The sequence below is a fragment of the Mytilus edulis genome, chromosome 6 (assembly GCF_963676685.1).
Source record: "Mytilus edulis chromosome 6, xbMytEdul2.2, whole genome shotgun sequence".
In the NCBI taxonomy this organism is placed as follows: Eukaryota; Metazoa; Mollusca; class Bivalvia; order Mytilida; family Mytilidae; genus Mytilus; species Mytilus edulis.
In genome coordinates this window covers 3,893,072-3,910,339 of record NC_092349.1, presented here as the reverse complement: position 1 = coordinate 3,910,339, position 17,268 = coordinate 3,893,072, and the positions used below count along the sequence as shown (strand labels likewise).

Genomic DNA, 17,268 nt, shown 5'->3' with positions numbered 1-17,268 from the left:
AATATGTTATAATCTTATCACTGCAATAGTAGATATTAAAGTGAAAAAATATTTTTTTTGCAATCATTTATTCCAGTGTTGGTTGAACAATGGAAATGGACATTTGATCAACTTTTGCGTACAAATAATGGTTAAAATTTTTTTTTTTTAATTTTCGAAAAAAAAAAACAATCTTTATTCAACATTGAAAAAATCCCCAAAACTTGTGAATTTACAGTAATAAATTTTCATGTAATGCTCTGTAGCTTTTCCTTGAATTTTTCTCTATTTCATAACAATACAACAATTTCATGACCTCTCAGATTACTGTATATTTTACATAATATGCCCCAAGGAAGAAACATAGATGGTTAAACAGTGTAAGGAAAGTGCCATGCTTCAACTATGAAAAGACACATTTTGAATCTTTGTAACTACTCACTTAGGACCTTTGTGGAGACTCCATTTTCAGACCTACACTAACTCTGAAATATAATTCTTCTGACAGTCAGAAACATGTTCTAATTTTTGACCCTACCATCTTTTCAAATTAATTTTATGTTAATTTCATATCACCATTTCCATAAAATGCATAGACTTAATATAAGCTTTTGTTCTACTGTGGTGTAATCAATCCTACATTATCTTGTGGAACATAAAACTTACCATTTATCATTAATTCTTGCTTCAATCTTTGTACCAACTTCACCTGTAACAGAAACATATATATTTTAATCAGCTTGCATTTAGGTAATAAAATTGAGAGTGGAAACAGGGAATGTGTCAAAGAAAAACCGCAACAGGACTAAAGAGCAAAAAATAGCTTACTTACAAAATACACTATAGAGGTAAAAAGTTTATGAAATACTAAAATATTTACAAGAATCAAAAAGTTCCACATGAAACAATACACAATGCATTAAAAAGTAAAAAAGTTTCAGTATTTTTAATAATTTTACTATTAGAGCTAGACACCATCTAATTAGACATCAGATGACCTCATAATTTTAACGTATACAAAATAATATTATAGATAGGCAAGCAAATGCAATAATATTAATGATGATTTTAAGAGGTCTGTTCCATTTAATGTTGTATATATGTAAATCATTCTTTTTTCTGTTTAAAAAGGTTTTGTGAAAAGAATCAATGAAATGATTCTTCCTGTCTACTTCCTTGTTTAACTTTTTAGTTTCAACAATCTGTTTTTTTTTGAAAATATAAAAGGCTGCACAAATGCACAACCCGGTCAAATTAAAATCAAATTAAAATCAACCAAAATATCCTACAAAAAAACTTGGTTTAGCAACCTTATAACTTGATAAAAGGGAATTTCAAGCTAAGGATGACTTTTTTATGGACTAAGGGAGATAACTCTTACCTTCATTGTCAGTGTCATTTGTTGATACAATTCCCATATCATCATCCTCTGACCTTGTGTCGACTACTGCATCAGAATCATCACATGATGACTGTAATATAAAGTGGAAACTTGAATTAATATGACATATATTTTTACTTGGGCTCTTAATAAGGTCTATGTCAGAAAAAATATCTCAACTTTTTTGTATCAGGCTTAGAAGATGGTGAAAGGCACAATCTCTTAAAACAGTTCTGTGCCCAAAACACACAAGTTGAATTTTTCTGACACTGACCTTATATTATACTGCAGCTAAAAATGGCTACTTTTAAAGTCATGAAAATATAACACCTAACTATTATTTGGCAACTTGTGAAGAAAAGTGATGTGACATAAAATCAACATAGCACAAAATAGAAGACAGTCAGAAGTGTTCAAGTTGCCGTAAAAATAGTAAGCCCTCTGACAAATTTTTGGCACAGCAATAAAATGTTTTATAGTGGAAAGGATGGCAGGAAACAAACATGTTAATTCATGGTTCTATTTCATCACTGGTATTAAAGAGATAATAGTAACTGCAATTACGATTATCCCAATATGGCGACGGTAGATATAGGTAAAATCTTTACACTCATTTTTCTTAAATGTAGCATGTGTCAATAGTTACTCAGCTGCAAGGTTTATCTATATCATTACATCATATTTGAATCGTAACGGTGCACTGGAATCGTCTGAGCGCTTTGAAAATTGCCGTTGAAAAATTCGGTATGATAATCGTAACTCTATGGTATTTTTCTTCTTTGATAATCGTAATTTTCTTTATCGGATAATAGTAACTGAAACATAATAAATGTGTCTTTCAGCATTTCAATGGTATTTTGTGTGTTAAAAATGCAAATGTCAAGTTTAACGATGACATAAACGCATATAAAAGTAAATGAAGAAACTTACAGGTTAATATCAAGGACAAATTTACCTATATATATACAGTCATGGGACTAAAGTGAGTTCCCAGTAAAAAAAAGTCCTATCATTTCAACTTGTATATCTATTTATAACTGACAACACTATGCATAACCTTTTAGTTTAAACATATTTTACTTGCAAAAGTAGCAAAAGGGATTGGACATAAGTTATAACAACATTAGAGACGTCCTCTCCCAATATAAATATAAACACAAAGTACATTAGATAATGGCGAAAAAAAACCACAACATAGTAGTAATGCATGTAATACATACTTCAAAAAAAAATTAGAAATAAAAAGAAAAAAGAAAAAAAAATACAATATAATAAGGAATAATAATGAAACAACTAGACTGAAGTGAAAGGTTGTAAAGTAGAAATTTAGAATGTTAATTGACTGCTTTAAATCTTTGTGTTATTCTGATATAAGATTGTACGGACTCAAAATGTCTTTGTTTTGCTGAAAAGAAAGGCCACCGTCACCAGCTAAAAGAAGCTCAATGGATATAGCATAACTTTCTAATTTTGAAAACAGTATTTCACTGGCTTCGTTGTGAAGAGCGCACTGTAAAAAATAGTGTATACTATCCTCAACAGGGTGGCCACAGCTGCATGCGGGACTGGGTTTAATATTAACACGATGTAAATCTGAATTTAAAGAACTGCACATATTTCTCAAACGTGTATGAATGATATTAATTTTCTATCCCCACAAATAAAATAGGAAGGTGGCTGTATCAATTTGGACTTCATCTTTCGTTTAAAAATATTTATGTTTTGGACGTACGTATGTCTGGGGGAAGGCTATCCATTCAAAAGTAGTGGATGGGAAAAAGGATTTTCTAGTTATGTCTAGTCTATAACCGGGTACTACATAATTATTACTGTTTCGCAAATAGTAGTTAGATACTTTACCAACAAGCGGGGGCATTAAATCACAGAGATAATCAGGGGCAGTCTCATTATGTATAGAATAGAACATATTGAGCATTCTGGATTTTCTTCTGTTCACAAGCAATTGCCAGCCAGTTTCAAAATATATAGCTTCCCGACTAGCAAACACGGGCAACCCAGTTACTAACCTCCCTGCTTCTAACTGAACATGTTCTAAATTGTCGGCTTCTTGTTGAGTACAACCATCCCATAACTCACATGCATATTCCATAACGGGTCTTATAAAAGTTAAATAAATACGAGCAAGATAATTTCTATTCAATACATATTTCAATTTTTTAAGAACATTTAATCTCGTGCTTGCACACTTTAAAATATTTTCTATATGTGTATGGAATTTATCATTGAAATCAAAAGTAATCCCTAAGTGTTTATGACAGGAGACAAATTCTACTAATTGGTTTTGAAATTCTATTTCAATATCATCTGGGGAAGTATGGCAGGAGAATATCATAGCCTTTGTCTTATTAGGGTTAAAGTTAATAAGCCAATCTTTAGACCATACTGAAATTTGTTCTAAATCGCTGTTTAAGACATCCTCTATAGTGTAAGGGTTATTGCTGGAATAAGAAAGAGATGTATCATCAGCAAACAATTGAGTTAGACTTGTCAAATTATCAGCTATGTCATTTACATAAATAAGAAATAGTAGGGGACCTAATACAGAGCCTTGTGGAACTCCTGCATTAGTATTATCAAAAGGCGAATAGGCATTTGAAACGAAAACGCTTTGTTTTCTATTTGAAATATAACTTTCAAACCATTTATACAGATTTCCATCAATACCATACGCTTTTAGTTTTATTAAGAGGCCACTATGCCATACCCTATCAAAAGCTTTCGAGGTATCACATAATATAAGAGATGTTATACAGCGATCATCAAGTGACATGCATATCCTATAATAAATTTCTATTAGCTGGTGAACCTTTTGATATATACATGTACCTGTTAAAGATACGGAAAATGAAGCAGCTGTCGAGACAGCTATTGTGGTAAGTAGATATTTTGATTTTTTCAAAGTTTCAATGTTGTGTGCGCGTTTAAGTCCGTTTTTGTTTGTTTTTTTTAGGGGGGAGGGGGAGGGGGGATTAGCTATATCCCATATCCCAAAAGTGCAATCCTTTCAATTCATTGCTCAAAATGAAAGTCACGTATACCACATTTTCATATGTCATATATATGTTTTGCCTCCAATATCACGTTTATATTAAAATTCTGCGCGAAATGAACAAAAGTTTCCGTTAATAACTTTATAACTGCATTATCGGATTTAACAGTTGATACCTTTATCGGTAGATATGAGTGTTCATATTTCCCATTTCCTTATAATTTAATAAATATAGCCGTCCATTTTTTTCCCTTTGATTCCCTTTTTTCTATTTTATACTGATATAATATATGATTTTAAAAATTTACTTCAAATGTTTTGATCAAATACCCATGTATTTTAGGACGTTTCTTTAAACAGTGTATATGGAAAAGGATCTAAAATAGTTACAGTTTATTGTTACTATTGTTTATTGTTACTTTTGTTTATTGTTACTTTAGTTTATAGTTACTTTTGTTTTTTGGTTTTTTTAGCCTTACCTATAGTCTTAATACGAAGCACTTGACGGACTGAAAAAAACACACACAAATATGTATATTGATAAATTACACCAGAAGGCATAACATGTACATCATCACAGTCGGAACTTGTTTAATTACAAAGATTTTTATAGATTTTACAACAAATAGTTTGTGCTTCAGAAAAATACATGGCAATAAGGTTAGGCATATTTTTGTTTTCATTTAATAGAAAATAACTTATTGTATGGCAAGTATGCAAATACAAAAATGTTCCTTGTTTAGTACCTTCAATATTTGTCTCTACAATATCTTCCATGCATATGTATGCATCATACTTTTCATATACCGAGTATTTATGAATTTTTGAATTAGTTTGTTTCTAATATTGCGGAATATGCGTTATTTTATTCTCCACTTTGCAGTCATTCTTTGAATAAGTATTCCTTGTAAGACAATTTAAAGCCACATCAACTTCAATTCTTCATTTTCGGGCTTTTGGCCAAACTATAAGAGAACACAAATCCATGTTTGTCAAAAAACTCCACGTTACTTAATTTCATAATACACAAAAAATCCCAACTTTTCTCTATTCTTATATAGCATTAACTGTTTAAAGGATGTCATATTGTTATAATTCAAAATTAAATTTGTGTTGTTTATAGTTATTTTCTGAGATATCGAAATTTCAGTGACAGTCATGAAGTAGCTAAAATGCCAAAAAAATATGGTATGATTAACAACGAGACAACTTTCCACAAGAGACCAACATGACTCAGATATTAACAAAAAAAGGTCACCGTACGGGCTTCAACAATGAGCAAAGACCATACGGCATAGACAGATATAAAAGGCTCCGAAATGACAATGTAATAAAAACACTTTAGACGAGAAAACTAACGGCATTATTTATTAAAAAAACTAAATTTTATGATATACTAGTATGTAAATATTGGAAGATGTGGTGTGAGTGCCAATGAGACATGCAACTCTCTATCCAAATAACAATTTATAAAAAGGTAAACCATTATAGGTCAATGTACGGCCTTCAACACGGAGCCTTGGCTCACACCGAACAACAAGCTATAAAGGGCCCCAAAATTACTAGTGTAAAAAAACAATAGCATAACATCACAACATAGAAAAACACACGTTCAAATATCAATTGGCAGACTTAACTCAATCAAAAAACATAAATTAATACACATATGTAGCTGTTTTCCTAAGAACTGTTAATAATATATGCATAAAAAGAAATGTCATAAGATGTTGGAACGTTTCGTAAATAATTCATCGACATAACTTCATTATATGCTATTAGATATATGTTTTAAGTGTCAATATCAATAAAACACTTTCCAGTTACGATTATCTTTCCATTTTTAAATACCATAATTACGATTATCTTTTTTTCAGAGTTACGATTATCATCCCGAATTTTTCGACGGCAATTTTCAAAGCGCTTAGACTAATCCAGTGCACCTTTACGATTCAAATATGATGTACTGCTATAGATAAACCTTGCAGCTGAGTAACTATTGACAAAAGCATGCTACATTTAAGAAAAATGAGTGTAAAAATTTTACCTATATCTACCGTCGCCATATTGGGATAATCGTAATTGCAGTTACTATTATCTCTTTAATACCAGTGTTTCATTAAATGTTGGTTTTTTTTAAACACCTCCCTTTATTTTTTAACTTGTGAGAAAAGTATTTCCTATTTTGGATCAATACACAAATATAATATAGAGGATTTCAGTTTTTATTGATGGGTGCATAATTTTCCACTTTTGCCAAGTTGAACAAACACTTCTAAAACCCCCAAACTAGCATTCAATTACAAGAAGTTTAATCCTTATGTTATTTCCTTTCAGCCCTTATGATACAATACTTTGAAAACGCTAAGATAAATACTGTGAATGTAATTCTATTCATGGGGTACCAACTTTAGTAGTTTTTGTGGCTGGCTTTATCCACAAAGGAGTAGGTTCAGCAAGACCCCATTTTGGCCCAAAAATATAGCAGTTTTACAAAATTGTGAAAATGTAATCTTTAAGCTATCTATTGGAAAGTAGAATGCTTCTGCTACATAAATATGGGCTGTTTTTGACCTATGATACACATAAATCGAGAACTAGCATGCTAAATTACTGAAATCCTCACAATTTTAGCATTTTAGTAAAATTTTAGACGGTTTCCGTCTTAAATGAAAGTGGCCACATTCCTGTTCATTCATAATATTGAAATGTAAATTGTATTTGATGATGATACATAAAATATATAAAGGTTGAGGATGAACACGGATGTGGCCACTTTCATTTTGGACAAAAAAACATCTGAAAAGTGACATTTTTGGCGATATTTGATAGATTTTTCATATTAAAGCTTGAATCGGAGAGTTTTTAATGACTAAATCAGTTAAAATCTTTCACATAAACTAATCAAATCAATTGAAATAGACACTTAAGTGTTTAAAAATTGTCTAAAATCTTTAGTTAGATGAACTTGAAATTTGAGGCCAAAATCGGTCCTTACCGGACCTACTCCTTTGTATATCATACCAAACATAACAAAAGAGGGACATCAGATACCAGAGAGACAGTCAACTGTTGTCAAAATCAAGCCATGGAAAGATCTATAATCTAAAATCCATGAATTTAAGAATACACTAACATAGAACTTTTGCTTTTGGTACCCACAAATATAAGTATTTTCACAGAAATTAAACTTACTTCCACAATATTTCTATTAATAGCTTTTCTCCCTCGTCTAGAGGGCGTCGAATCTACATCAGATTTCATTTTCTTTGTAGGAACGTATCCATCGCTGTCTGAATCAACAGGTGAAGATATTTTAGCCTTCTTTGCCGATGATGTCGGTGTGATCCTTGATGATTGTAGAATAGGTGATGCAGCCCTTTTACTTGCCTGTGTGTGAAAGTTATATCATAATTTGTAATTGTGTCTATGTTATTCAAGAATTAAATGCTCTTTTTGTATTTCTATTACCGTGTAAAAAGATTTGATCAAAACATATTTTGTATAAAGTGCTTAAAAAAGGTGCGCTATCATTCTACACGTCTTAAGATTTTAATCAGTCAAAAGTAAGGATTCTTATGAAACTTAGTTTATGTAATTTAATTATTGTGAAAAAAGTGGAATTTAAGGATGTTTGCTACTTTTGCTTGGTCTACATATTTTTTTACTCAGTGGTTTTTTCTATCACATGTATTTAGTGTGAAAAATTTGTTCATATGCCTCTCTGGAATTTTCTTTTACTAACAGTGGCCAATTTAGTGATTGTTTGATTACTGCAAAGCAGAATTTTTTTTGCAATGCTTTTTCAAGTTATTGGGAAAATTGTGGGGAGAAAGGGTTAAAAAAAAATCATAATTCCCTAAATGAATTTTAATAGAATCATTAGTATACAGTATTTCCTGAAATACAAATAATCAAACTCACAATTGAACTAGATTTTTCAATACCTGTTATAATTTTTGAATTTACAGTTATGAATATCAAGTAAATTTGTATTATCTGACCATTTACTTGAAAACTCTTAAAGCCGATATTATATATTACGTGGATGTGAAATATCCTCTTACACTCAATCTTTTCTGTTCTCTCTTCTTCTCTGCCTCTTGTTTCTTCCTTTCTATTTCCTTTTTTCTTTCTGTCTCAGCTTTCTTTTCTGCATCCAATCTACAGAATAATATTATTCTTACTAATTCGTAATTTTGTATCATCACTGGCTAACTGTGGATTCAGTATTACTTGTTGGATACCAATTTTTGTAGATTTCTTGGCTACATGTGAACCACCAAATTGAATGTTCAACTAGTAACTAATTTTCTATAGGAATATTTGCTGACTTCAGCAAACCACAAATTGAAGCATCCATGAACATTGACATTTTCCTTAATCCAGGATAATTGGTATCCACAAAATAAATGAATCCACATAATTAAGCTTACTTTAATAACAGTATGGGTTTTCTCAAAGTACTTTAATAACAGTATGGGTTTTCTCAAAGTACTTTAATAACAGTATGGGTTTTCTCAAAGTACTTTAATAACAGTATGGGTTTTCTCAATGTACTTTAATAACAGTATGGGTTTTCTCAAAGTACTTTATTAACAGTATGGATTTTCTCAAAGTACTTTAATAACAGTATGGGTTTTCTCAAAGTAAAGTATTGTAAAATTTTGAGAATTTGGTATTGATGGAAGATTGATGATAGTGCTTATTAATTAATAAATAATAGGCAAAGGACATAGTATATAGACACTTGTCTATAGTTATCCCTGCCCAATATTAGCAACAGACTATTAAAAATTATCAACATCATTGAAACCCCACAATTCTACCTTTTCTTTTCAGCAGCTTCTTCTCTTTTTCTTTCAGCCTCTTCATTCTTTTTTCTTTCTGACACCTCTTTCTTTTTTCTATCTGCTTCCTCTTTCTTCTTTCTTTCCTGTTCTTCCTTTCTTTTTCTTTCAGCATCTAATTTCTTTTTTCTATCCAACTCTTCTTTCCGTCGTCTTTCTGCATCTTCTTTTCGTTTTTTGTCTGCTTCTTCTCTCATTTTTTTAGCCTGTTCCTTTTTTCTTTCGGCTTCTTCTTTTTCTTTTCTCCGCCTTTCAAGTTCTTCTTGTTTCTTTCTATCCTCATCTTCCTTTCGTTTTCTTTCCTTTTCCTCGGCTTGTCGAGATGACGACTGTTTCTTCTATTAAAATATTTGAATCTAATCCTGTTACACTGTTTAAAATTTTGTTCCCCATATCTCAAAAAGTTCATAATATACAGCCTAGATTTACAAAAATGTATCAGTTAATTTCCATGTACCAAAAAAACTTTTTCTTCCATATTTTTCAGTTAAAAGAAACTGTTTTGATAAAAACATGCTCAAGATTTTTTCCTTCTAAAAAACACAGCAAACATACAAGTCCCCTTCATCAAATTCAAAGTTATTGATGAAGCATTCCAAAGCATGAAGATTCTAGATACCCATTAATATAAAAACTGAAACAATTTACCTGCATTTTCTCTAACTGTTCTGTTTTCCTCCGTATATCCTAAATAAAAATAAAATATAACTATTTTAAAGCAAAAGAAAGCATTTATAATCTCTGTGTACATTAATTCAACGTCATAGTAATCATTAATTCTAACCACATTATCTTCGGAACATTCTTCCAAAAAGCAACTTTTCTGACTAATAATCTTTGTTTTGTATATATGTGTATGAGGAACACAACAGGTGCCAAAGTGCAGCAGGAGATGCAAGCCTCTTTTGGAGTACATGCATTTATTTACATTATTTTGTGCACTTCACATGCTTCATGTTGAGCAATTTTTAGTTTTCTGTATTTTGTTCAGTTCTTCGTTTTTTCTTTACCTTATCTGAAATACTAAAATACCATTGATTTTGTGATAAATATTTTTACCATATTATTATCATATAAAAATTATTCATTTGGGCCTAAAATAAAATATTGTTTGTTTCCCCAATCCTGACTGATCCTTCAAAAACGGTCCGACTCATAGAATTTTATTGTCATAACTAAGTTAAATATTATTTTATTCATTTCCCATTTGAAGGCTTGCCAGATCGACGGATATTGTTTCCTTCGACTAGCTTTTGGAAAAAAATAAAATTATTTCCCTACCTACCTCCCCACACCTGGCTTGGCAGGGTCGGGATTTGGGAAACATACAATATATTAATTTTGGCCTTGTATGAATATAATTTTTACAAACAATTCACTTTATGAAAAATTCATCTAAAATTATTATACTTTTTTCTCCTATTTAGATGCAAAACTTGGAAAGGGAGGTAATTGTATAATGGAAAATTTCATTTGACCCCATCATGCATACATTTTAAATTGTATATTTCATTTAAATGTTCCAGCAATCTTTCTTAAATAACCACCACCCATCAAATTTTAATAAAAGTGCCTTCCTTCCTCCCCTATGCAATTAATTCTGGAAAAGCCCTCAGGTTGATTATCAATTGTGTATTGTTGGCTCCATTTTACATCCTTAAATATAATCACTTAATAAAAATAAATTGCATATAATTTTATAGAGGGACATAACTCTAGAATGGTAAAAGTGATGCCTTCTAAATTCAAACTTGATCTGAGTTTTGTTGTAATATAAAGCACGATGTATAAGTTTTAAAAAATTTGGAAGAAGCAAACTTAAGCTTGAGAACAGATACTAATTTTAGAACATATGTACAGGGGTAACACATAATGCACCCTCCCCTTCAGTAGGGGCATAATAACTAATAACAAACCTCTTCTATGTCCTTCTGTTTCTGTTCCTGAGATCTAACCAACTTTTTTAATTGACCTTCTGGTATATTCAACTTCTGTTCAGCTTGTGTACATCTAAAAATAGATATATAGCCGATGCATTATTAACTTCCCATCACATCCTGATTGATTGATTATAACTGTTCAATGCAATTTCTAACAATCTTGGAGATTTTATGGCAGCCAGTTTTAAAATTGTTTAGAGAGCCTGCATAGTGGAGAGAAGCACCTACCATAGTAAATTGTCAATCTATAGAAAGAAATAGAACTGAGGAATTGTTTTAACCTAATGTACTAATATGTTAGAGAGATGTCCATAACCATGTTGTCATGGCAACTAAAGAATGGTTTCTACTTCCTCTCTGATTTAATGTCAGCAAGTGAGATAATCGACAAAGATGGCTCTCTTTACCAACTGTTTTTCTTGCTACTAGCAGGAATTGAATTCCCAACTACAGTACTGACAGGCTCGATAAACAACTTAAGGCAGGAGCCTGTAATTCTGTAGTTGTCATTTCTTGCTCTATATCATATTTGTTTTTTGTTCATTATTTTGAAAATAAATCTGGCTATTAGTGTTTTTGTTTGAATCGTGTTACATTTTTCATTTTAAGGCCTTTTACAGTTGACTATGTGGTATGGGTTTTATTCATTGTTGAAGGCTGTACCGTGACCTATAGTTGTTAATTTCTGTGTCATTTGGTTTCTATTGAAGAGTTTTCTGGTTGGTAATCATACCCCACTTTGTTATTTTTTCATTAAACTAAAAGGCCACTACAGCCAGGACAGTACAAGATCATACCTACAGTAGATTCAAGAAAATTATCATGGATATTTGATTTTGTGGTTGGTTTTGTCAATGTCTTGAAAACAAGCTTTTAGAATAATGTTTCCTTGTTGAACATTAAAATTTGTCAAATTGTGGCTTACTTAAATTCATGAAAATGGTATTTAACAATAATAATGGATCCCCAGTATTTCTATACGTACTTGTTATGCTGAACATCTGCATTCATGTCACAAATCCAATCATCACTAAAGTCTTTACTTATATTATTAGAGGAGAATGGGATTATTCTCCATTTCAAACAATTATCTACAATGAAATAAGATCAATGGTAAATTACAACAAGAACTGCAGAAATAAACCATACACATTTTTTTTTTTTTAATAAATCAGTGAAATAAATACTTTTAAGTTCAATTCCATGAGTATTTTGCTGCTTAAAGTGGTACCTAACACTACAGGGAGATAACTCTGTAAAACAAGCTAAATGTTTAATTACGTTGTGTTGGTAAGAAGCTTCTCAATGATCAAAATTAGTGTTTGTCAAATTGCTATGTAACCAGTGTAATTTTTCTGATAAATTGGTTGGTTCAAATTTTTTGAAATTTTTATATTTTTGTCAAAGGGTCAAAGTAAATACTATATCAAAATTTTATGAAAATTAATTTAAGTGAAAGTGTTGATTGAGATTGACAGGAATATGTGAGACTTAGTTAATGTCAATAATTGGAACATGTTGAGTGTATTTTTTTTAATATAACAAGACTTTCCAACTTATTTAAAGCTGTACAAATGATTGCTATTTAGTTTATTTATAAGTAATTTCAAGGCTTTATGGGCTACAGATTATCCATCTTCAATTTTGATGCAGGTTATTTTACATGCAAAGTGACCATTTGCTCATCGATGTTTAATTACAACTGTCTCTTTGATAATATAAATATCCCTGGCTTTCCTGTGGAATACAGTTTTTCTCTTTCTCCAACGTTTAGCGGAATATTTGATTCAGACTGCATTGTTCCCCATTGAAGATGGTACCAAAAACATCTATTACATAAAATTAATGTTCGTTAAATTTTCATTGACAAAATATAAAAACGGCAAAAAAACTTGAAGGCTGAAGCACCCTCTTTATAATCGGAAAAAAAAATCATTAGATATACACTTATTTTTATCATGAGAAGTTTAATATCTCCTTAACAATAGAATGTGATTTAATTTTTTACAGAGTTATCTCCCTGAAGTGGTATGTAGCACCTTAAATATGTAGTCTACCTACCACATTGTAAGGTTGTGTTAACCTGCATGTACCACCTTAAATATGTAGTCTACCTACCACATTGTAAGGTTGTGTTAACCTGCATGTACCACCTTAAATATGTAGTCTACCTACCACATTGTAAGGTTGTGTTAACCTGCATGTACCACCTTAAATATGTAGTCTACCTACCACATTGTAAGGTTGTGTTAACCTGCATGGCACGTTTTCTCTGGAATTTGATATCCACTGATGGAGGATCCTTCCACGAATGGCTAACATAGCCAAAGTTTTCCCTGCAACACAAAACATTAAACTTTGCTTCTATTCAAATCTTAATATTATGTTTTGAGTGACAACCATTTTCTACGAGTCTATCTAAAATGTATGAACAACAGAAAAATATCCATTCAGGTCAATATTTGTCCATTGCATATATGTCCTTTCCCCCCTCCCCCATATATTCAATCGATGAACAATATTTAAATCTAGATACAAAGAGTTTAGAAGCGGCAGATCTCAGATTTAAATAGCGTGTAGTGAAAAAAATTGTCCAAATTTATCAGATTTCATACATTTGCTTATAAAAATAAATTAAATTTCTATCTGATTTAATGATGTAGGTTTAAAATACAAAATCTGATTTTTTTTTCAACGAATAAATAGAATCATTTAGTTTTTCTGTTTCAAAAAAAATTCTACAAATGCAATAACTCACCAAAATGTTGTGACACCTTGGTTACCTGTAAAAGAAAATAACAAAGTAATGATACTTCCAACTTTTTGTTTTCACTGCACACCTTTATGTGTTATATACATAGTATTTGCAGTAATAAGTATGACTTAAAATGAAGGAAAAACAAGAATGTGTCCCCAGTACTGAGTACATGAATGCCCCACTCGCACTATCATTTTTTATGTTCAGTGGACCATGAAATACTTCATCAAAAACTACCTTGACCAAAAACTTTAACCTGAAGATGGACGAAACGAACGGACGCACAGACCAGAAAACATAATGCCCCTCTACTATCGCAGATGGATCTTAGGCCGGGCATAAAACTACTTTTTTAATTAATTATGCTAACAATTTATGCAGAAATGAACTTACACTAAGTATAAGTTAAACAAACTTTACGTTTTTTCCCCAGTAAAAAACTACAACTAAATGTAATTGCCATAATTGTGGCTTGAAAGAATTTAAGGAAAAAAATTAGAAGAAAAATCAGTTAAACGATGTTTACAGTAAACTTATTGTATTAGCATGTCTTCCATATTACTTTATTCATAACCAGGGAAAAAAATCTAAAAACATTTTGTTTTCAAATCAACATTTGTTTTCTTGATATATAGATGCCAAATCTCATTTTCTGTCTTTAATTTTCAAATTTGGTAATAATTTCTAAATACTTTGTTTGTCATTCTTTGCTATAATTTAATGCTCCATTTCTTTAAAATTCTAAGAAAAATAATAGGACATCAACAGTCAAATAATTTACAAAAGTTCACAAGAAACCAGACCTATTCCAATGTCTTTCCAATACTGTTCCATGTGTTCTCCCATAGCTTTCATCATATGTCGATATTCCCGAGCATCAGCGAAATCCTGTTTGTTGTGTGTGGGTTCTAATACTAAATATGGTATATCTACAATACCTACAATACCACTGCAAAATCTGAAATGTACAATGAAAATTACAGATTATAATATTGACATTTAAAAAATCTGCAGAACCAACATCTAAAACAAATGTTATTTTTATTTTCATTAAAGTTACTCCACAAAATATATTTATACATATACAGACAATTTTCAGCATCAGTTATCTTTCACATCTCAGCATCAAGATTAAATGTAAATTTCTTTTTAAAACAAATTCAGTTACCATGGTTACTGTGGATTCATTTGTTATCGTAGCTATCAATTTTTCGTGGATTGCTGAAAACTTTCATGTTCCAATCTATGGGCCATTCCAGTTAATATCTGCTAAAGGGGGATGGATGGTCTTTTCTGAGGGTTGTAAAATTTATACATCTTAGGGGTGAAATTTTGGGTTTTTTCATCTGTCAGGTACACTTATATGCAAAAAACTTCTGAGGGTCTTGGCAGCAGTAAATAATTAAAAATGATTACATCTTAGGGGTAACAAAAATGCCTAAAGATTGCATATTTTGGCGTTAATATCGAGTCACTGATAAGGTCTTTGCATCGGAACTAAACACATTTATTCTAAAAAACAGTTGTTGGCATGACATGGGTTATGTTCTTCTCATATATGTTATGATGGTATGATACTAAACCCCTAACGGGAAGGATTGTGCCTGATGTTCATATGATGAAATCATAATCTTTCAGTCAGTTTAATTGAAGTCTGGAGCTGGCATGTCAGTTAACTGCTAGTAGTCTGTTGTTATTTATGTATTATTGTCATTTTGTTTATTTTCTTTGGTTACATCTTCTGACATCAGACTCGGATTTCTCTTGAACTGAATTTTAATGTGCGTATTGTTATGCGTTTACTTTTACTACATTGGTTAGAGGTATAGGGGGAGGGTTGAGATCTCACAAACATGTTTAACCCCGCCGCATTTTTGCGCCTGTCCCAAGTCAGGAGCCTCTGGCCTTTGTTAGTCTTGTATTATTTTAATTTTAGTTTCTTGTGTACAATTTGGAAATTAGTATGGCGTTTATTATCACTGGACTAGTATATATTTGTTTAGGGGCCAGCTGAAGGACGCCTCCGGGTGCGGGAATTTCTCGCTACATTGAAGACCTGTTGGTGACCCTCTGCTGTTGTTTTTTATTTGGTCGGGTTGTTGTCTCTTTGACACATTCCCCATTTCCATTCTCAATTTTACTATGTCAGATCTGATGGGTGCTTTGAAATGTAGAGAGTTTCGTATCATGCATTATCTGGTATTGTTTTTAAAATTCTGATGGGTACAATCCTTGCAGTAAAAAAATCTGATAGGTCATTTTTTTCCATGAAAGCCCATCCACCCAACATGAACAGGAACTCTTCATCTGATAGGTCTTAATTTTTTATATCTGATAGGTAGTTTTTCATGATGTTTTTTTCTGATACGTATCAAAAAAAATCTCCCCATCCATCCCCACCTGTCAGAAATTAACTGGAATGGCCCTATGTATGCAAAGCATAACAAATATATGTTATTTGTTGAACATGTGAATTTGTGCAGTGATATTGTTGTCTTTTTTCAAAACTACCTCTACCGTTTTTTAGTGGGAAAAATTCATATTTTTTTATTGAAATTGGGAAATTTGTATATTTTATTCTAAACACATCTCTGATTTTTTGCTGGCTTTGCTGTCTTTTTTGCACTGTTTTTTTTTCATGTATATTTTGGTTGTCAGACATTTTCAATCTGAAAGGTACTTTTGGGAGAGGGGAAAGAAACAGAAGCAATGATAGTACTTAATGCATTGAAAACTACATGTGTTACAAACACCATGATGATTCTGATCAGAAAACCGGATCTCAAAAGTGCTTTCTAATATCAAAATAATAACATGAATAAGACATTTACAAACATTACTACCAATGCCATCACTGTTTGGGGAAAATGTAAAACTTTTTGGGAGGAATTTTAAGCCATTTTTTTTTTAGTAATTGGGAATTTTCTCTAGGGGGAAAGGCCGTATTTCGACTGTAATTTGAGGCAAACAATATCACTGTTGTGGTTCACCTGTATCCAAGAAAATTGGTATCCTACGAATAATAATGAATTCACAGTATATTACATTTATTTTGTATGAAAACAAATAAATAAAAGCAAGTGAGCAGAAACAATCCAGGCAACCCACAGATCATAAACAATATCAGATCTAAAACCTATTGCAACATTAAATTTGCAGAAATATTTTAACAGAACCAAATATTCCCTCTCAAGACTTCAAGCAAAGTATAAAAATCCATCATGCACCAAAATATAAATTTTTATATTAAATATCAATTACAAATAAATAAAAATCCTGGATACATTATTCTTCATGGAATACCAATTTTTGGGGATGTTGTTAGTAGAAGTGAACCATGAATTAAAATATCC

The 17,268-nt window shown here is 31.2% G+C and overlaps 1 protein-coding gene across 2 annotated transcripts in view; it reads right to left on the bottom strand.

Moving 5' to 3' along the window:
• LOC139526973 (ATPase MORC2-like) overlaps positions 1–17,268 on the bottom strand; it is a 53,824-nt gene that overhangs the window by 19,615 nt on the left and 16,941 nt on the right. For both annotated transcript variants that reach the window (XM_071322170.1, XM_071322169.1), the window contains 11 exons: positions 14,719–14,873; positions 13,916–13,940; positions 13,390–13,493; positions 12,143–12,248; positions 11,134–11,227; positions 9,866–9,904; positions 9,197–9,555; positions 8,435–8,531; positions 7,563–7,757; positions 1,361–1,451; positions 646–688 (listed from right to left, as the gene is read on the bottom strand). In XM_071322170.1, coding sequence (XP_071178271.1) covers positions 646–688; positions 1,361–1,451; positions 7,563–7,757; positions 8,435–8,531; positions 9,197–9,555; positions 9,866–9,904; positions 11,134–11,227; positions 12,143–12,248; positions 13,390–13,493; positions 13,916–13,940; positions 14,719–14,873 — 1,308 coding nt within the window. The remainder of the gene's footprint in view (positions 1–645; positions 689–1,360; positions 1,452–7,562; positions 7,758–8,434; positions 8,532–9,196; positions 9,556–9,865; positions 9,905–11,133; positions 11,228–12,142; positions 12,249–13,389; positions 13,494–13,915; positions 13,941–14,718; positions 14,874–17,268) is intronic.